We start from the raw sequence: 23,159 nt of genomic DNA on the forward strand, positions 1-23,159 counted from the left end.
CCACCCGCGAGAGGGACATACCGGCCAGGTCGGGTCCCCCCCCCCCGGGCTGGTCGGAGGAACTGGGGGTCAAAAGCCACGAGCTCGAGGAGGCCTTCGCCCGAATTAGAAACAAGGGCAGAGCCCGCGCGCCCGGCCCAGACGGAGTCTTTGGCAAAGTCTGGGTCCGGGCCGCACCGGTGATGGGTGAGGATCTCAAAAGGGTCCTCACCCAATGTTTCAAGGAAGGCGTTTTTCTCAGGAGGTGGAAGAGGGCCCGGCTTGTCCTACTGAGGAAAGTGGGTAAGCCAGCGGAGGATCTCTCCGCGTACAGGCCCCTCTGCATGCTGGATGATGCGGGCAAGATCCACGAACGTGTGATTGCCAACCGCATCATCCGGCATATGTCCCGGATAGGTCCCGATCTATCCCCCGGTCAGTTCGGATTCCGCGAGGGGCGCTCAACGATAGACGCTATCCAGCACATTCGCGCCCTCGTGGAGTCCATGACGGGGGAGGGAAGAGTGGCGTTGGCGGTGTCGTTGGACATTGCCAACGCCTTCAACACCGTCCCGTGGGGCAGGCAGGGTAGTGGCGGCCCTGATCGAACACTACGGCCTGCCGCCCTACCTTGTCGAGACGGTGAGGGACTATTTCCGGGATAGAACGCTGGAGTACATTGACAAGGATGGACTCCAGCAGCAGAGGGACATGACGTGCAGCGTTCCGCAGGGGTCGGTCCTCGGCCCCCGCTATGGACGCCGCTTACGACGTCGTTCTCCGCACGGGCCTTCCCCCCGGCTGCCACACGGTGTGCTACGCCGATGACACGTTAGTGGTGGCCGGGGGAACCTCCTGGGAGCAAGCGGTCGCGAGAGCCAATTGGGCGATGGTATGCGCGGTCGGCGCAATCGAGGACCTGGGGCTGAGGGTGGTCACATAAAACGGAAGCCATCTTCTTTCACGATTGCTCCCGGGGGCCACCCCCACAGGCCTCGGTCCTTGTGGGACGGACACAAATGGGTGACACTCTTTTGGACACAGCACGATTGGACACCAACCAATCATCTTGACTTATCTAACCAAACCAACGGAAAAACTCTAGGCATCGGCCGCTGTGAGTGGTGGTGTCCAATCGTGCGGTGTCCAATCGTGCGCACCCCGACACAAATCCAGGTGAGGACAACCCTTAAATACCTGGGGTTGACCCTGGACGGCCGGTGGGGTTTCGTCGAACACTTCGACGATCTAGCCCCACGGGTGGGCAAGAGGGCCAATGCCTTCAGAGGTCTTATGCCCAACCTCCGGGGCCCGGGTATAGGTGCGAGATGCGCGTACATGCACGCTGTCATGTCCGGGGCGCTATACGGCGCTCCGGTCTGGTGCGGGGCGATGGGGGCCAGCAGCAAGATTAGAAAACACTTGCACGATGTGCAAAGGCTGCTGGCCCTATGCATTGCGCGCGCATATCGCGCCTCTCCTAACGACGCCTTAATGGTCCTGGCGGGAGTGCCGCCAGCGGAGTTCCTGGCAACGGCTCGAGCAACCCTCTATGCTCGGGTCAAGGCCTCCCGCCTACGGGGCAACGACATTGCCCTGAGAACCATGGCGTCGTGGAGAGAGAGAGCCCGTCGGCGGACGATCGAGGAATGGCGCAACCACCTCGTCGAAAACCCGCCGACAGTGGGCACCCGGGTACTGGAGGCCGTCCTCCCCCACCTGGAGGAGTGGGTAGACCGCCCATGGGGCGGTCTATCATACAGGATAACGCAGGTGCTCACCGGACATGGTTGTTTCGGGGAGTACCTGTGTAGAATCCAAAAAGAGCCGACCGCGCGTTGCCACCACTGTGAGGCGGAGGTGGACTCTGCGCAGCACACGCTGGAGCATTGTCCAGCGTGGGACGAGCTGCGCAGAGTCCTCATTGACGAAGTCGGGGAAGACCTCTCCTTGAGGGCTGTCGTTGCCAAGATGGTCCTCAGAAAGAGTTGCTGGAAGGCGGTCGCCTCCTTCTGCGAATAGGTTATGTCGCAGAAGGAGGCGGCCGAGACGGCCAGAGAAAGGCTTAGGGGAGGAAGACCCGGTGGGGGCGGAAGGCGACGACGTCGCCGACCCAACCCCCGGAGAAATGGTGGAGGCGGGGATCCCCGCCCTCCGAGAGACCGACCGGGCCCTCCCGATGGCGGGGGTCCCCGCAGGAAGCGGAGAAGAATCACCGGCCCACAACCCCCCCTCCCTCCAAACCATCGAGGAAGAGGGGGAGAGCGACGGCGATTTCCCCAACAACAACGGGGAAGACGACCCTCCTGCCTCCCCTGCCGAAGGCCCAGCATACGGGACCCGAAGCAGGGCGAGGCAGTTCACATCAATTACGGCTCCCGGCGAGGCTAACTCCCAGTGACATTGAGAGGTGGGTCCCTTCCTAGACAGGGGAGATAACCCTCCCAGCCTCGCCGGGGTGAGGGGAGCGGGGCAAGTGCTCCCTCCCCCCACGAGCGTCAGGGAGCTCGCGCCAAATGGCGCAGCTAGGCCCAGGAACCATCCGGCGGGGGCCGGACCCCCGGGCCTGTACCCCCAACACCAACAGGGGAAGAGGCGGGGGAGGGACGGTGTCCCTGTCCCCCCGACCTAGGGCAGACTAGGCCCTAAAGCCCTGCCAGAGGTGCCTACCGCTAAGGCGCCCCTGGCGAGAGGAGTCGGCCGCAACTGGCCGACTGGGTCCGGGGGGCTCCGGAAGTATGCTGCACGCGTTCCCGGAGCCCTCCAGTTATGGACCAGGGCAGGACACCCGTAGAAGTTTTAGTGGGTATGTCCTCGTCGACACGTCGTCGGCGGGGAAGAGCCCCACATAACCGCCCGGCCTCCCCCGAGGCCTGGGGTATGCGCTAACGCATTTCCTCTCCGTAAACAAAAAAAAACAAAAAAAAGGCGCAGCGGATCGGATGGTGATACTGGCTGACGGGAAAAAGGCAATTTTGCCGGAGCACGGCCCTATATATACCCGGCGACTCCGTTCGCCTCCGTCATTTTCGGCGCTTGACGGCGGAGTCACCGGAGTGGGACGAACGCGCGTTTCCTCGTGTGCGCGTGCGCGCCGACTTGGCGCGCGCGATGGCTCGACACGGTTTTCGCCGCGCGTAGCTCGTGGTATTCTTTATAATTGGGTGCCCGAGGCATCCTCGGTTATAGCCCGGCGGCTCTTTCTTCGGCTGTTGGTGCCCGGGGACAATGCATATTATTTTTCGGGGGTCTGCATCGTTACAAACTCGAGATTTTTCTCTTTTTTTCTTAAATCACATCATTTGTCACATACACTACAATCATTCTTTTGATCGAAAAATACTAACGCATCACTTTATACAAATCACTATCGTCAATTACTATTAGTCACTATTAATTACGCGTGAGAATTACTTAAAAAATGAAACACGTGCATGTGACCATGATCTCGAAAATTTCAAGGTCATTCCTGTTTTGATGGCCGAAAGACTGAGTTTGATATGAGACAAGAGACAGTCGCTCGAGAAACGTGAGCCGTGAACGCGTCGCGAATGCAACGTTTGGCTCGTCCAAGATGACCGTGAAATCTTCGAGTTCATGGTCACAAACGCAATAGTATTTTTAATTATCGCCTTCTGACTTTTAGGTTAGGCAACAATTTTCCGAAAAATAGCGGAGACAATGTTGGTACCAACAAAAATCCCTAAAGGGCGTGATTTTAATTTCTATAGATTTGTAGCACTGTTTAAGTAGTAAGTCCATCAGTTTGCGTAATCTCTTTGACATACGTGCGCGCGTGTTTAAAATAAGTGTTGTATAACTATAATAGAGTAAAATGTAAATATCAAATATAAAAGTGTAGTGTTTGATTAAAATAAAACTTAATAACAATGACAATAAGTAAAAACATAAAGTGCACAGAACATAATAAGTGAGAACATAAAATGAAACACAATAAATATTATGTGTATATATTATGTGTGTAGGTATCTATATATATATATATATATATATATATATATATATATATATATATATATGGGGCATTCTCCGTCAAAAAGGCCACCCCTGCTGCCCATTTCAATTTTTGAGATAAAATGTTCGAAAAGGGCTTAAAATTTTCGTTGAAATATCTATTTTTTGATGCCGTTTGGCCTTTTGGAAAATTCAAAATGGCGGACCTAATATCACGGCTAGAATGAAAAAAGCCTTTGAAAAAATACGAAATAATAACGTGAATAAATGTGCAAGATATGACGTAGCAGAGGTCTAATCCTTATGTGTAAGTGTGTGAGTGTGTGTGAGTGTGTGTGTGGGGGGGAGGTAGGGGGAGGGGGGATACGCGCGCTCATACGCGTGCGTGTATAAATGAATCACGTAAAAATCCTTGCTCAACATGGTCTGGCTATCAAGACATTTGCATACAAAATTTCGAATCATTTCATTATCCTTGTCCTGAAAAAGTACGTCACAAAAAACCTACAGTACAGAAAATATTGTTCTTTAAAAAACATTTTCTCCACAGAATAATAGTAAGATTACTTAAAATTACTTTGAAACTTATACTATACTTATATTCCTCTTTTTGATAGTTGATCTATATTAGTCTTAACTCTTATGTTTGAAATGCTTGATTTACGCGAATCCCTTAGCTTCTCACATTCGGGATGCTTGATTTACGTGAGTCCCCTTGCCTCTCACATTCGGAGTGCTTGATTTACGTGAGTCCCCTTGCCTCTCATATTCGAGGTGCTTGATTTACGTGAGTCCCCTTGCCTCTTACATTTGGGGTGCTTGATTTACGTGAGTTCCCTTGCCTCTCACGTGTGTACGTATGTGCGTGTATGTGTATGTGTGTCTGTATATGTAGATAGATGTTTCATGAAATATTTTTTTATTTTTATCCTATATTTCTTATTTTTGTTCTCATAACTGCCATAGTATTCCATTTGTATCATTGGAATACCTTTTGATTAGTACTTTATTCTCGTCCACAACTATAAACCCATGATTTTTAAGAATTTGCGGTACAGGCGGTGCAGTTTCAAATCTCTTCTTAAGTTTTCTTTTTACCTTCTCATGGTCAGTTTTTTGTAAATAAAAAATCTTTATGTTTTTGAAATGCTTTTTAGCCCAATTAAAAAGAACTTGAGATGTTAATATTGCATCCTGTGGTTTAGCAACAAGACTTGCTTTATATGCCTCTCTTTTGAAAGTAGCACCAATGCCATCATAAGCACTTTTACCGTGAGCAGTCGCACTGTAATGCCATTCTGCTTGAATATTGAAATCATGTTTATGATGCACTAAGTTAGCAATCTGAAATTTATTTTTAAAATGCTGTTTTGCCCCATCTGTCATGTATGTATAATACTCTTTTAAGATTTTTGACATTTTTTAAAATCTCTGGAATTAATAATGTTTGTACAGTGTAAACGGCAGCGGTATCGTGTTTCAAACTCTCTAATAAAAATACATTGTGCTTCAATTCAGAATTTTCTTTATAATAGTAAATAACAAGAAATACAGTACACTGATCATTATTGAAGTGAAATGCTTGTGAGGCATTTTGACAAACATATGAATAGTTTTCAGAAAAATCAAACATGACAATTACTTCATCTTCACAAAGATTTTCTTTTTTTTCTGAAATGAAAAGCATTTGTTGTTTGGCGATAAATGAATGAGATTTCAGAATTTGTAATTTGTTGCATAACTCGTTTATGAACTCATCAACTTTTAACTGTTGCGTTAATAGAGTTGATCGATCAGTTCCGGTCCATAAAGAACATTGAACATGGGAAATGCATGAATCGTCCAATAGTTTAGAAAGCTTTGTAGAAAGCTCGGTAGTACCTGGGCATTGAACACATTTATCAAAATAGCAATCAGGATTCGATTCCTTACATATAATTTCATTCAAACAATCTTTATAATTGGAAAGTGGCTTGTCTATATTTTCTGTTAGTTTCCGTACATCAATTGCATCAATCATTAACTTGACATTTTCATGGATTGTGCAAACACAAACGGAATGTGTTCCAGAAGCCCCAGGGAGTATGCAATTTCTAGGTCTAAGTTTAGCAAATGTACTAAAGCTAACATCATATTTTGGGTTGGATTCTTTAAATAAGGCATGCAGTTCTTTTAAATTTAATAGTAAAAAACGTTTTTGCACTATTATCCGTTTATTATTATTTATTACGGAAATGGCATTCTTCATTCCAGGCATTATCCTGCTGTTTATATCACTATTATAAAACTCAATTACTTTTTCAACAGTAGTTTGCGGTAAAACTTTCCCAACTCTTTTAGTAGTATCAGCTAATACGCCATGGTTGAATTTCAATTCCTTAGATTTTTTTGCTAAATATCGTGATGCACCAAATTCTTTTACTATTTTTCTCACTCCAAGACGACGGAGCTATAGTGAGAATTCGCACCCTTAAAGGATCATTGTGTTTCAAGGTGGAAAATTTTTGTTTAAGACCATTAAGCATTTCTTCCAGTTCAATTTCTCTAGGTGATCGAATGTTATCTTCATTATAAGAAATCTCTGAGTTATCAATATCCATTGTTAATGAGCTTCCATCACATTCCATATTTGTGACACAATCATTAGATTCATCTAAAGACATATCAACATATTCCGTCCTACTTTTTTTCCTACATGCACAACAAATTTTAGAATTGGTATCTCAGGAAATTTGTCCCGAATGAATTTTGGTATCACTCGTAAATCTTTACCACAATGTCCTTTTTCACCAAGTTTCTTGAATGGATTCATACATCTATCTGTACGAGATTTAGCCGACATTTTTTATTTTGGATGTGGTACAGGTAAGAGATAATTGGAATAATTGTAGAAAAAGTAAAAGTCGATAAAGAAGAGACAAAAACGTGAGTTGAATATTCTATTTAACATAAAAAAACTTATTGATTGACTGAATTGCAAACTATAATTAATTAACTCGATAAATTCTGTGACTAATAAATGTATTGTGATGAGGTTCTCTAATCCAAAACAAGACGAGAAAATTTGAAAAATGAAAAAATATTGCTGTGCCTTTTATTCCATATGTGTAGATTTTTATACGAGATATAAGCACTGCCACATCCATCTAGCGGCGATACCGCGTACTACTCGCAGGTGTACGACTTTAAAGATAGATCTTTTGGGTTCATGCAGTGAATATGTCGTCAATATATTCGATTGACTTGTTCGCTATCGACTGTCAATCTTATGTATTTTGATCAACAGATGCTGCTGCATTTTTACGTGATGTTTGCTAACACTATTTGCAATAAAAAAACTGCTTGGCGTTTGTTAACAGTCTGTCATCAATATGTTCGACATTTGCTTACTGTTAACCACTCTGTCATATATTTTACCAAGATTATTGCATATTAACAAAAGTGTGCTACCATAATTGACTATAACAAAGTATGTTTTCTGTTTGCGGTTTTTCTACTAACTAATCTGTTGCCAACATTTGCAATTGTAAAAAATGTTATAAGGGATAATATAAGTTTCAAAGTAATTTTAAGTAACCTTACTATTATTCTGTGGAGAAAATGTTTTTTAAAGAACAATATTTTCTGTACCGTAGGTTTTTTGTGACGTACTTTTTCAGGACAAGGATAATGAAATGATTCAAAACTTTGTATGCAAATGTCTTGATAGCCAGACCATGTTGAGCAAGGATTTTTACGTGATTCATTTATACACGCACGCGTATGAGCGCGCGTATCCCCCCTCCCCCTACCTCCCCCCACACACACACTCACACACACTCACACACTTACACATAAGGATTAGACCTCTGCTACGTCATATCTTGCACATTTATTCACGTTATTATGTATTTTTTCAAAGGCTTTTTTCATTCTAGCCGTGATATTAGGTCCGCCATTTTGAATTTTCCAAAAGGCCAAACGGCATCGAAAAATAGACATTTCAACGAAAATTTTAAGCCCTTTTCGAACATTTTATCTCAAAAATTGAAATGGGCAGCAGGGGTGGCCTTTTGGACGGAGAATGCCCCATATATATATGTATGTATGTATATAAATATGTGTATATATATATATATATATGTATTGCGACCGCACTCACGAGCGTGGTGCAACTGTGTTAATTGCCCGTGGCGCTAGTTAGGTAGCCAGGGGGTTCGCGAAGTCGCTCACATCAAGTGCGCGAAATTAGACGATACGGTTGGGCGCCAGGCACGAGCGAGCGTGCCGCTCTGAAATCGGGACGTGACCGATCTCTCGATTCACGCCCAAAAAGAAACGCGAAAACACTCTACGTCGTCACGAGCAATAACGGGCTCCCTTAACCGGTAGCTCAGCCACGGAATTGGCAGAGGGGGTGGCTCGCGACGGACGGGGTGACAGAGGAGAGCGAGGGAACTTAGAGAAAACGCTTCAGTCCGATAGAAAAATAAACAATATATTTCCGAGATATGACGCTACTCACAAGGTTCTGCGACGGGGCCTCGCGACCCGGACGCGAGCGGAAAATATCGCGCGGTCGTCGGTACGAGCTCACCAAACGGAGAGAGTCACAATTCCTCTCTGAGCAGCGGCAGACAAACACCGTGCACTCTCGCCACTCTACACACGCACTCTCAGTTCACGCAAAATTATGGCGATTCGGCGCGAAGCAAGCGTTCGGAAGTACGCTGAACAAAACGGACATCGCCCAACAGAAACGCATACATACGCTACTACAGACGACATACAAGAATGTATCACAATTAACGCGACTTGGCTGTGGTGTCGGCGACGCTCTCAATAAACGGAACCGAACGAATCCCGACGCGACTTAATCGGATGAGGCGCACGGCGGCCGAGCACGCGGACAGCACGCGATCACTGGCGTGTTCCCGGCGGGGGATTTTACGGCGAACGATAACTCTAACGGCAGCTACCGCGCGCGCGACTCATCCGACCGGCGAAATCGGTGGCTTTACACAAAAATCGTTCGTCTCACCACGACGCTGGCCTGGCTCGCAAATCGTCCTCGCACGGGGATGTGGCACGTCCTCGGCTCCCGTCGTCTCGGCTCGTGGCAGCGCACTCGCGACGATCCACAGCGAAGTGATCGATAGCGCGAGGAAATTCGGCAGGCGGCACGCAGGATCTCTCGCCCCACGCACGGGGGTTCGTCGCGCCGCGCTATTGGTTCCGCCTTATACCGCGGTCCTCGCGACCCTCTAATCAGGCTGTCGCGCCGCGGCGCGCAATTCGAGGTAGGTCGGTCTCTTCGGGCAGCTTGCGACTCTTCCCGTGGTTTTCCCGAGACCGGACGGCTATCCCTACGGACTCTTCGACGTCCGGTGCCCCCGCGCTCGGGACCACGTCAGGAACTTTCTCTCGCAGCTCCTCGTTCGGGGTCTCCTACGCGATGATCGGCGTGGAGTGTCGACTTCCCCTACGCCGGACCTTCCCTCTTTGTGTCCTGCAATTTCAGCGGCTTTACTGTTGCGTATAGGCGCGACGGTAAGAGATAACGTAATTAAAATAAAGAGAGATCACCTGTCGTGCGCGCTACTGCGATCCTGCGCACGGTCCGGAAGGTCTCAAGTGGCGGCAGGTCCTCCTTCTTCTAGTCTGCTCGCCGGGTGAGATTTCGTCGATACAAAAATTGAATATTCGCTAGCCGCCGATCCGCAAAACGTCGCTAAAATTAACGGACGGTCACACGCACACAAAACAAAAACGCGGAATTGTAAGCGCACTCGCCGACACGTCCGTCTCCGAGCCGAGAGGACGTAAAGCCGCAGCGCGCGCTCCTCGTTCGGATTTTACGATCCTTGTGACGGACAGCCAAACGGGATGTCACGTCACAGTATATATATATATATATACATATATATATATATATATATATATATATATATATATATATATATATATACGAGGTGTGTTCAAAAAGTATCGCGAATTTTGTGTTTTTTCAAAAATTATTTATTTATTCATGAATATCTATTTTGTCCCCTTCAAAGTAATCCCCATGAGATATTATACACTTGTGCCAACGGTTTTTCCAATCTTCGAAGCACTTCAAAAAATCATTTTTTTTTATCTTGTTCAGCTCCTCCTTCGATGCCGTCTTTATCTCGTCAAGCGTAGCGTAACGTCGTCCTTTCATGGGCCTCTTCAGTTTAGGGAACAAGAAAAAGTCACAGGGGGCCAGATCTGGGGAATACGGTGGCTGCGGCATCATTAGTGTGTTGTTTTTGGCCAAAAAGTCGCGCACAAGCAACGATGTGTGAGCAGGGGCGTTATCGTGGTGCAAAAGCCAATTTTTGTTCTTCCACAAATCCGGGCGTTTCTGGCGGATTGCTTCGCGCAAATTGCGCATAACTTGCAGGTAATATTCCTTATTGACCGTTCTACCCTGTGGCAAGAACTCATGATGCACCACGCCCCTGCAATCGAAGAAAACTGTCAGCAAAACTTTCACATTCGACCGAACTTGGCGCGCTTTTTTCGGTCTTGGTTCGTGCGGCAGCTTCCATTGAGATGATTGAGCTTTGGTTTCCACGTCATAACCATAAACCCACGATTCGTCACCAGTTATGACCCTCTGGAGCAAATTTGGGTCGTCGCGGACAGAGTCCAACATCTCATTAGCAATGTTCATGCGATGCTGTTTTTGGTCGCAATTGAGCAATTTTGGTACGAATTTCGCGGCGACCCGTCTCATGCCCAAATCATTGATAAAAATCGAATGGCACGAGCCAATCGATATGTTTAGGTCCTCAGCAACTTCTCTAACGGTGATTCGACGATTGGCCAATACCATTTTCTCCACTTCATTAATTTTTTCGTCTGTTGTTGAAGTGCTCGGGCGTCCGGCACGCTCTTCGTCGTTCACATCTTCTCGGCCTTCTGAGAACATTTTGTACCACCGATAAACGTTGCTTCGGTCCAAGGTAGCTTCTCCGTATGCCACAGTCAACATTCGGAATGCATCCGCGCACTTAATTTCGTTTTTCACACAAAATTTGATACAGGTTCTTTGATCCATTTTTTTGAATAGGTAAAAATCGAAGACGATCCAAAACACGTGCAAGCAAAGCAGCTGTCAACAATTAAGTGAACATTCAAAATGGCCGAGCTTGTCGGCATAAGTGAGAGACATGAGTACCAACATAACGCCACAAAAAGATCGAAATTCGAATATACGTAACCCGCGAAAATTCAAAATTCGCGATACTTTTTGAACACACCTCGTACATGTCAGGTAACTACCGCCTGTGGTTTCGTGGATTGATAGATCAAGTAAAACTGAGCAGAAAAGTCTTTTATTATTTTTTAATATTTGCCATAGTTAACAAAAAAAATTAATAAAGTCTGCGAATAAGCGCGTATCACCGCGCGCAAGGATCGCCCACCGGTCGCCGAGACATAGGCAGCCGCGGCTGTAGGCTTGGTGCGGTGAGGAGGGAAAAGCAGCAGTAACTCGAGGGCGTAGCTACTGCTGCTTTTCCCTCCTCACCGCGCCGCGCCGCCAGCCGCGACTACCTACGTCTCGGCGATCGGTGGGCGGTCCTTGCGCGCGGTGATACGTGCTTCTTCGCAGACTTTATTAATTTTTTTTTTGTTAACTATGGCAAATATTAAAAAATGGTAAAGGACTTTTCTGCTCAGTTTTACTTGATCTATCAAGTTACGAAACTACGGGCGGTAGTTACCTGACACCCTGTATATACAGGGTGAGTCATTTTAATCTATGGACCCGAATATCTTCCAAATAACGGTATCTTCCAAATAACGGTATCTACCAAAAAATGGTTTAGATAAAAGTTGACCAAGACAGAGGGGGTCATTCAATTGTACCATTGGTTTTGACCTTGAGGTCAATTTTGAAGGTTATTTCAAGGTTACGATGGTTTTTTGAAAGGGACACCCTATTTTTGACTGCGGATTTCGAAAGAGCGGAAAATTTTATATCAAACTTGTTTTATAAAAAATTGTTTTTGCGACCTTGGAAAGGTCAAAAATGAAGGTGAAATGCCTGAAAAACAATCTGGTGTACTTTTTCTGAAATGACGTGGTTTTCTGGGTAACACAAATGTGCATAATGCTTAAACAAAGTCAATGAATTGTAAAAGTGTTAATCACTTTGACTAGCTTGAACGTGAGGTCAATTTTCAAGGTTGTTTGCGGCTCATAATGCATTTTTTGATTAGTAAACCCTATTTTTGACAGCAGAACCTGTTTCTTGACAATGGGCTCTTAAACAATGGCACTTTTTACATGAGCATAGGGAGTTTTTCGACCTGACCTTTTGAAGGTCATATCAAGGTCAAAAGCACTTTCATCTTATTTTTAGCGTTACCCGGAAACAACGACGTGGACGTAGTAAGTTCTGTTTCCTTTAGGGTGCTTGATTATCGTGAGTCCCCTTGCCTCTCACGTCGGGGTGCTTAATTATCGTGAGTCCCCTTGCCTCTCACGTCGGGGTGCTTGATCATCGTGAGTCCCTTTGCCTCTCACGTCGGGGTGCTTGATTATCGTGAGTCCCCTTGCCTCTCACGTCGGGGTGCTTGATTATCGTGAGTTCCCTCGCCTCTCACTGACACTGTAATTTAAATGAATTACCCACGGAGTAATTGTTCAAAATTACCTCCGTTGGCTTCGAGGCATAACTGCAATCTGTTTTGAAAACTATCCACAGTTTTAAACAGGGTAGCTCTAGGAATGGCTGCACAAGCTCTACGAATGCGGTCCATAAAATCATCTCTAGTGGTTGATCGTTCAGCAAAAACATTTTTCAAGTATCCCCATAAAAGAAATCAGGCGACGTCAAATCTGGTGAGCAAGGAGGCTATTCAATTGGACCCCTTCGTCCAATCCATCTGTCATTGTAACTGGCATTTAAAAAGGCACGTACAATGAGTGCATAATGCGGTGCAGCACCATCTTGTTGAAGCCACATTCTTGCTCTTGTTGCTAAGTCAACATCTTCTAATAAGCCTGGTAAGTGATCTCTTAGCAACGATAAGTAACTGTGTCTATCAACGTTCTCTTCAAAAAAATAAGATCCAATCAAATAACCATTTACAATGCCGCACCACACCATAATACTCCATCGATTTTGATGATCTATTGGCCTATACCAGTGGGGATTAACATCTGACCAATAATGGCAGTTGTGTCTATTAAATTGTCCGTCACTATAAAATTTAGCCTCATCTGAGAAAAACACATACCTAAAAAAATTAGGATCATCGTGTAACATTTGTAAAGCCCACTGGCAAAAAGCAATACGCATCAGATGATGATTAGGCTGTAAAGCCTGCGTAAGAGTGATGTGGAAAGGGTGATAATTTAGAGCTCTTAAAATTCTAACAACAGTTCTTTGTGGTATACCTATTTCCCTTTCAATCTAGCGAGTACTAACATGAGGATTAAGGTGAAATATTGCTAAAATGGTTACAGCTCGCGCATTTTCCTCATATTTATGATGTTGACGTTGACGAACAAGATGTCCATTGCGAGCTCTTTGGACTAAACTACGTATTGTCATATTAGTTAGACGTCGTCTTTCAGGAAAACGTTAATCATAAAGCCTTGATGCTGCATTGTAATTGCTACGACACTCCCCTAAAACTATAATATCAACAATCTCATTAGGACTATAATCAGCCATTCTGGAAAGGTAACTTGTGAATGTAATTACCTACATACCCTGTATGTATGTTTGGAATTTTTAAATTTAAGCAACTTTAAATAGTAAATTTTTCAATTATGCAGAAGTGAGTAAGAAAGAAAAGGAATAAAACTCTATTATAACAATAATTATAAATCTTAAATCAAACGTAATTGTTTAGTTTTTTTCAATCGTTGATTATTAGCATTTGCTGTCAGCTACTTGCAACTTTCGGCCGAATTCTTTGACGCACGCCTATTGCTCCCCTCCCAACGGCGCCGCCGGACGGCGTAACTAAGGAGCGCGATACATCGTCTCAGGACCGTGCGTTACGCCGTCCGGCGGCGCCGTTGCTAAGGCGCGAGCGGTGGGAGGGGAGCAATAGGCGTGCGTCGAAGAATCCGGCCGAAAGTTCCAAGCAGCTGACAGCACTGCGATACCTAATGCTAAGAATCAACGATTGAAAAAAACTAAACAATTACGTTTGATTTAAGATTTATAATTATTGTTATAATAGAGTTTTATTCCTTTTCTTTCTTACTCACTTCTGCATAATTGAAAAATTTACTATTTAAAGTTGCTTAAATTTAAAAATTTCAAACATACATACAGGGTATGTAGGTAATTACATTCACAAGTTACCTTTCCAGAATGGCTGATTATAGTCCTAATGAGATTGTTGATATTATATTAGTTTTAGGGGAGTGTCGTAGCAATTACAATGCAGCATCAAGGCTTTATGCTCAAGGTTTTCCTGAAAGGCAACATCCAACTAATATGACAATACGTAGTTTAGTCCAAAGAGCTCACAATGGACGTCTTGTTCGTCAACGTCAACAACATGAATATGAGGAAAATGATGCGCGAGCTGTAACTATTTTAGCAATACTTCACCTTAATCCTCATGTTAGTACTCGCCAGATTGAAAGGGAAATAGGTATACCACAAAGAACTGTTGTTAGAATTTTAAGAGCTCTAAATTATCACCCTTTCCACATCACTCTTACGCAGGCTTTACAGCCTAATCATCATCTGATGCGTATTGCTTTTTGCCAGTGGGCTTTACAAATGTTACACGATGATCCTAATTTTTTTAGGTATGTTCTTTTCTCAGATGAGGCTAAATTTTATAGTGACGGACAACTTAATAGACACAACTGCCATTATTGATCAGATGTTAATCCCCACTGGTATAGGCCAATAGATTATTAAAATCGATGGAGTATTATGGTGTGGTGCGGCATTGTAAATGGTTATTTGATTGGACCATATTTTTTTGAAGAAAACGTTGATAGACACAGTTACTTATCGTTGCTAAGAGATCATTTACCAGGTTTATTAGAAGATGTTGACTTAGCAACAAGAGCAAGAATGTGGCTTCAACAAGATGGTGCTGCATCGCATTATGCACTCATTGTACGTGCCTTTTTAAATGCCAGTTACAATGACAGATGGATTGGACGAAAGGGTCCAGTTGAATGGCCTCCTTGCTCACCAGATTTGACGTCGCCTGATTTCTTTTTATGGGGTTACTTGAAAAATGTTGTTTTTGCTGAACGACCAACCACAAGAGATGATTTTATGGACCGCGTTCGTAGAGCTTGTGCAGCCATTCCCAAAGCTACCCTGCTTAAAACTGTGGATAGTTTTCAAAACAGATTGCAGTTATGCCTCGAAGCCAACGGAGGTAATTTTGAACAATTACTCCGTGGGTAATTCATTTAAATTACAGTGTCAGTGAGAGGCGAGGGGACTCACGATAATCAAGCACCCCGACGTGAGAGGCAAGGGGACTCACGATAATCAAGCACCCCGACGTGAGAGGCAGGGAGACTCACAATAATCAAGCATCCTAAAGGAAACAGAACTTACTACGTCCACGTCGTTGTTTCAGGTAACGCTAACAGTAAGATAAAAGTGCTTTTGACCTTGATATGACCTTGATATGACCTTCAAAAAGTCAGGTCGAAAAACTCCCTATGCTCATGTAAAAAGTGCCATTGTTTAAGAGCCCATTGTCAAGAAACAGGTTCTGCGGTCAAAAATAGGGTTTACTAATCAAAAAATGCGTTATGAGCCTCAAACAACCTTGAAAATTGACCTCAAGGTCAAACTAGTCAAAGTGATTAACACTTTTACAATTCATTGACTTTGTTTAAGCATTATGCACATTTGTGTTACCCAGAAAACCACGTCATTTCAGAAAAAGTACACCAGATCGTTTTTCAGGCATTTCACCTTCATTTTTGACCTTTCCAAGGTCGCAAAAACAATTTTTTATAAAACAAGTTTGATATAAAATTTTCCGCTCTTTCGAAATCCGCAGTCAAAAATAGGGTGTCCCTTTTAAAAAAACCATCGTAACCTTGAAATAACCTTCAAAATTGACCTCAAGGTCAAAACCAATGATACAATTGAATGACCCCCTCTGTCCTAGTCAACTTTTATCTGAACTATTTTTTTGTAGATATCGTTATTTGGAAGATATTCGGGTCTATAGATTAAAATGACTCACCCTGTGTATATACATATATACTATATATATATATATATGTATATGTGTGTGTGTGTGTGTGTGTATGTGTGTGTGTGTATGTGTGCGTGTGTGTGTGTGTGTGTATATTTATTTATTTTCAATAACGAAATCAATTCATTCATATGTATTTTTATCCGTCCTATCAAACCTTTTGTAACCAATTATTTTCCATAACCAATTATTTTCCTTAACCATGCTTTTAAAATCATTTAACCCAATTCCACGCCACCGCTTCTTAGCCACACTACCCAAATAAGTAATAATAATATCATATAATAATATTAATACGCAAAATAATCGCCTAATTAACTGTAATTAAATATCCTAAAATAATTATAATAAAAAAAAATTAATCAATAATTTTGTCCTGGCAAAATGCAGGACTGGTGACAGCAGCCCATCTAAAAATATACACTACTAAAAAAAAAAAAAAAAAAGATAGGGAACACTTTCCAGACACCAAAAATTAGGCTATTTTCAAATGACTCTGACTCGGTGAAAAATCATTGTAGATAAAAAATAAAATATTATTTTGAAGCTTGAAGATCGAGCTTTAACGCTCTACCAGCAGATTTTCAAAATTCTTATAACTTCTTTGTATTATGCAGTAAAAAAGCACACCTTGTTTTATTCGTTAAAATTTCGTATTTTTGACACTTTGCAGCTCAAACAACAAATTTTTTTCGAATAATTCAAGTAAAGCTTCATAAACGACAACATTTTACCTACAAAATGCTTTTTTTAAATTTTTCTACCATTTTTTTTGACCGAGTTACGCAACTTTAAAGCTAAACCTGTATTTTTTTATAAATGATGTATCCGTATTCCGTGAAAAATCATCGTAAACAAAAAATTAAAAAAGCATTTTAAAACTCAAAGTTTTAGCTTTAACATGCTATTAATGGTTTTCAAAAATTTTTTCAAATTTTTAGTATTATGCTCCAAAAAAGATACATTGTCTTTTCCTTAAAATTACGTATTTTTAACAGCCTGTAGCTCAATAAAAAATTTTTTTTCGACAAATCCAATGCACGTGCCATAAAGTATGATATTTTCTCTACAAAATGCTTTTTTTAAAATTTTTTCTACGATTTTTTTTGACCGAGTTACAAGACTTCGAAGAAATACATTTTTTACAGTACATTTTTCCGAAAAATGACGTCTACCGCCGACTCCAAACCCTCTCTGCTGAGTGTGTATGCGCGCGCGCGCATGAGTGTTTAATAGTGTGTATTTCCTCCTCTCTGATCAATTACTGCTTGCAAGCGTTCTCGCATATTTATACATCTTGCAATATGATCTTGCGGAATGTTGTGCCAAATTTCCGTTAAAATTTCTCACAATTCTTCTAAATTTCGCGGCTGTTCCTCGCGACGCCTTAATCGTCGTTCTATTTCATCCCAAATGTGCTCGATTGGATTTAAGTCCAGGCTATTGGTGGGATGATTTAACAGTCTAATTGCGAGTCGTTGAAAAAAACGTCGCGTTATATTCGTTATACGAAGTCAAGCGTTGTCCTGCATGAAAATAAAGTTCCGACAGGTTTGATTTAACAGCAAAACGTGTGGTCGTAGAATATCGTTGATATAACACACACGAAATACACACTATTGAACCCTTTTGCGCGCGCGCGCATACACACACACACACAGCAGAGAGGGTCATTAAATACTGCAGAAGTGACAAACTGCGGTCCTTATCTTTGCTGTGATACACACACACACACACACACACACACACACACACACACACATACACAGTAGAAAGCGTTTGGAGTCATTAAATACTGCAGAAGTGACGAATTGTGGGGTCCTTATCTCTGCTGTGATACACACACACACACATACACACACACACACATACACACACACACATACACACATACATAGTAAAGAAGGTTTGGAGTCGTTAAATACTGCAGAAGTGACGAACTGTGGGATCCTTATCTCTGCTGTGATACACACACACACACACACACACACCCACACATACACACATACACAGTAAAGAGGGTTTGGAGTCGTTAAATACTGCAGAAGTGACGAACTGTGGGCTCCTTATTTCTTTTGTGACACACACACACACACACACACACACACACACAATGTGCAAAAATCCGACCGGCAACCTCTACGTGGTGCACATCACCGGGATAACACTAGGTTCATAAATATGGAAACATCATGGCTGACGATCACATGACCATTACCACCCGAGTTTGGGGATAAAAGTTGCACGCGCATGCCGAAATTGAGTGATAGGGGCCGATTAAACACGAGCAATTTTATGGTTATGGGTTGGATGTTGTGTCGAACGTCGAACATGACTGTCCGTTCCGTTGCAAAAATTTTTATCTTTATATATGTTCTGTGATTTTTACTGATGTAATATAATATTGAAAGTATACTGTGGGAGGACACATTCAGAAACCAAGACCGTGCTGCAGACGTTGCTGCAGACGTTTCTTATTCAGCGAAAAAGGACCACGTGTTTTGTCGAAAATTCTCAGTCATCAGCGAAAAAAAAGTAGAATAAACGACGCGAGAGAAAAAATATCAAATATGTAGAGAAAGTGAAGAAAGAGATACTCGAGACGAAAGCTGAAGAAAATAAGCAGACAAAATTCTTACAGAAATAATGGGCGTAGTTATTTAATATATACTTCAGAAATCTGAAATGTTGTCTGTGTATCTGGAAAGATTAGCCAAGTAATGCATTTTATATATTTTCACTTGTATCTTTTTTTTATTTACATTTTACTACGTCTCATTTATAATTTCCAGATTTGCGCACTGTACTAATATAAATTTTTACCAAGATGTAACTTGGGATGAAATTCTCATTCACGCAGACGCAAATGAGAGTCTTTGTAAAAAGAATAAATACACTAGCATTGCAATCGCAGCATAATGCGACTTTAGGAACTGATATTATTAAACAAGTGATGCAACTTGGGAAAGCGGCTTATGTTTTATTGGATACCGATTGCGCCAATGGAGGTCATTACCAGAGTGAAATTGAAGGATCAGATTATTGCAACGCTCACTGCACCGCATTGTACGAGCTTGTTGCTTTACAGGTACTTAAACTTTACAATAATCCTTTTTTTTAATGTTTGAACGACAGATGACACTATAATTGTTTTTACAGCGTAGTGTCACTATCACAGTGTAGTAAGGAAATTTGCTACAAATATAGCGTATACTACACCTGTGAGCGGCGAAGATAGTTCGGCAACTGAAATTGAAAAATTGTAAGTACGAATTTTGTTCAACAATTATGATTAACTTATAAATTATTAAATTTTTCTTAGAAAATTTAAAATATTACTAACTTTATTATTATTATTATTATTATTATTATTATTATTATTATTATTATTACCGTTTAATATTCTCAATTATTTTTAAAATTTAAATTATAGATTATCCCATAATTTATTTAATTAATTTTTTATATAAGATAGTAGTATAATATACATTACCTCCTCTTAATAAACATTATTGCTAAATAAATAATATAAATAATTTATTATAAATTCACTTTAATTAAAAAAAAACTATATATTAAAATGTACTAAAATATCTTTACTAACAAATTATTTATAATATATACAATTATTAGATAGTTGTATCAAATCTTTTTATATTATCCAAATATTGTATATTTTTATATTTATAATTTTAGATTACCAGAGGAGCTTTACACGGAGTATGATCCTGCGGGTGTAGCATTTAAGCCTGTTGTACCTATTCCAAAGATTTTGCTCGTTAAAAAAGTACTAGTTAATTATAATTTAAGCGATGAGGGACGATTTACGTGCTGATGATAGGAAGATGGAAACCTTACCGAAGAAAAAAGCAATATGTAAAAGACTGAAGCTGTGATATTAAATTAATGTAAGTTAGTTTAATAATGCTTTTTACTGATTTCTTGGATACTATCGTGAGTAGGAAATTTACAAGAAAAATTTCAAAATTTAACATATTCACTCTTTTTTATACAATTATAAAATGACTCCTCTAAAGAAATGGCACGATTCTTGTAAATTTCCCGAATGTGGTAATTTTTACTACGCGAATGTCGATAAAGGCATTAACAAGCATTTTTTTAAATTTCTGAAAAATCACGATCTTTGTGTTAAATGGAAACTGATTTGTGGCATTGGCATTAATGTAAACTCTGAGAATATGCGTATTTGTGAAGATCATTTCCGAACAGTAGATTTTGTTAACTTTACAAAGCATTTGTTAAATCCAAACGTGATACCGAAAAGAAGTGAAAAATCGGATAGTTTAATTCCTGTTCAAATTTTACCTCCAACAACTGATGAAAACTTGAATTCATGTCGCCCGTTACGTGATGCTAATGCATCTGTCGTTAATACAAATTCGTTTAACAGTGATGTAAATGCTGATACTGTTTGTGTACTAAATCGTTATATATACATATAAGGAAAATAAAAGTGCCTTTTATTATTCATTTGTCTTTGTTTTATTGTATTTACTGACCTATTGACTTAAAAACTTTGCAAAAGAATGTTTATACATCCATAATGAGCAAGTTTTTTAATTCATTGGTTGATCAATCACATTAGGCGCAAATGCAACATCTATAAAAGCTCTATTTGCGCATAATACGATTGATCAATTGATGTATTATAAAACTCGTCTAATATCTTTAAGGGGATGCTAAAGTCGTCCTTTTTTACCGACCGAATGTTAATTTTCGGGCATGCCGTTCTTGCATTTACAGATTTAAAAATCCTTTTCCACAATTAAAGTATAGACAGTAATGTATAATGGACGCTATATAAGGATAATGAAAACAAAAAAAATTGGAAAATTATTCTCAATTTTTTTTGTTTTCCTTATCCTTATATAGCGTCCATTATACATTACTGTCTATACTTTAATTGTGGAAAAGGATTTTTAAATCTCTAAATGCAATTAGAAGAACGGCATGCCCGAAAATTAACGTTCGGTCGGTAAAAAAGGACGACTTTAGCATCACCTTAATAATAAGTACAAGATTACTGGTAAGTCACTACATGAGAACAATTCGGTGTGTAGTACACATGCCACCCCACTAGGATCGTGGCAGTCGCCTGTTTCCCTTTCTTTAACACGGAATTGACATTTCTCTTTATATATGTTCTGTGGTGCATATTGGGTAATGCTAATATCGGCGGTAGACGTCATTTTTCGGAAAAATGTACTGTAAAAAATCTATTTCTTCGAAGTCTTGTAACTCGGTCAAAAAAAATCGTAGAAAAAAAGCATTTTGTAGAGAAAATGTCATACTTATGGCACTTGCATTGGATTTGTCGAGAAAAAATTGTTTATTGAGCTACAGGCTGTTTAAGGTACGTAATTTTAAGGAAAAAACATTGTATCTTTTTTGTGGCATAGTACTAAGAAATTGAGAAAATTTTTAAAAACCATTAATAGCATGTTAAAGCTGAAACTTCAAGCTTTAAAATGGTTTTTTATTTTTTGTCTACGATGATTTTTCACGGAGTACGGATATCATTTGTAAAAAATGCAGGTTTAGCTTCAAAGTTGCGTAACTCGGTCAAAAAAAATCGTAGAAAAATTTTAAAAAAAGCATTTTGTAGGTAAAATGTTGTAGTTTATGAAGCTTTACTTGAATTATTCAAAAAAAATTTGTTGGTCAAGCTGCAAAGTGTTAAATATAAGAAATTTTAACAAACAAAACAAGATGTGCTTTTTTACTGCATAAGACAAGTTAAAAGAATTTTGAAAATCTGCTGGTAGAGCGTTAAAGCGATTTTCAAGCTTCAAAATGCTTTTTTTATTTTTTATCTATGATGATTTTTCACCAAGTTACAGTCATTTGAAAATAGCCTAATTTTTGGTATAGAAAGTGTTCTCTACTTTTTTTTTGATTAGTGTAAAATTTTAAAATAGAAATCATAAAATAACAAAAATTTAAACAAATCACAACGTCTAAATCCCGCCCGGACGCAACAATATCAAATCCTGTTGAACCGTAGAACCTATCATCAAGGCGTTATTTAAGAAAATCTCTGTAGTGGTTTTGCACGATGCATCAAACACCACATGTAATTTTGCATTTCGGCCGATCCCCATGGTGAGGCAAATAAACGGATTCCTTGTCGACCGCATGTGTAGGTGTAGGTATAAGCCGCATGTGTCCCAGTGCCAAATACTCGCGCAAAAATTGAACGTATAAAATCCTCATGCTTGAGTCGTGGTAGAGCCGCTTCTTAAGGCCAAAGAATCGTCGCTATTTTGCGCGAGTCTCCCAACTGTTGCAATACATCGCTCTTGATGGGTAACATCACGATGTATCTGTTCTGATTTGACACGTTGTTTATGAAATGGGTTTCACATGCGTGTTCGTCCTTGGTGTAATTATTTAAATCACCTAACTCCTCGATCCGCCAAAAACGTTCGATCTGTTTGTGAAGTTCTAAATTGCTAATTGTTACGTAAAACGAGTGCAGTCTGGTCTCCGGTCGCGATACACCGGCGCATGTGCGTCCGGCCACGATCCACCTCGTGTTTTTTGAAGTTTCGGATAACCGACTGTCGCTCGAATGTGCCCCACGCACATCAACTGTTAAAATAGGTCAACGCTAATTAATAAGTCAATGTCGGACGACACGTTGAATCGCGGATCCGCCAACTCGACGCCGGAAGGCAGTTTAAGTGTTTTACGTCTAATAGTTTCTATAGTGCTTAACGGAAGCTTGTCCGTGATTCGCTCCGTCACGACACACTCGATCTCGACCGTGAACCCCTTAAATCGCGATTGCAGTTTGATGTCTACTATTTCGTTTAAAATAAATGTGAGACAGCTCATGTCTAAAAACAAAATATTTTTGGATCGCGTCTTTAAACCCAACGACCACACATATTTGGCTGTCATAAAATTCGCCTGTGCCCCTGAATCCAACAAAGCACGGCACAGTGTCTTGCGGGCACCGTTTGT

The 23,159-nt window shown here is 41.3% G+C and overlaps 1 protein-coding gene across 1 annotated transcript; it reads left to right on the forward strand.

The window, feature by feature from the left end:
* The first annotated feature begins 733 nt into the window (after nucleotides 1-733).
* On the forward strand, nucleotides 734-2,001 carry LOC105204288. The gene is made up of 2 exons (XM_039448451.1): nucleotides 734-871; nucleotides 1,156-2,001. The coding sequence occupies exons 1-2, from the start codon at nucleotides 734-736 to the stop codon at nucleotides 1,999-2,001; spliced, it is 984 nt and encodes a 327-aa protein (XP_039304385.1).
* Nucleotides 2,002-23,159: the final 21,158 nt, after the last annotated feature.

This window comes from Solenopsis invicta, chromosome 4 (assembly GCF_016802725.1).
Source record: "Solenopsis invicta isolate M01_SB chromosome 4, UNIL_Sinv_3.0, whole genome shotgun sequence".
NCBI lineage: Eukaryota > Metazoa > Arthropoda > Insecta > Hymenoptera > Formicidae > Solenopsis > Solenopsis invicta.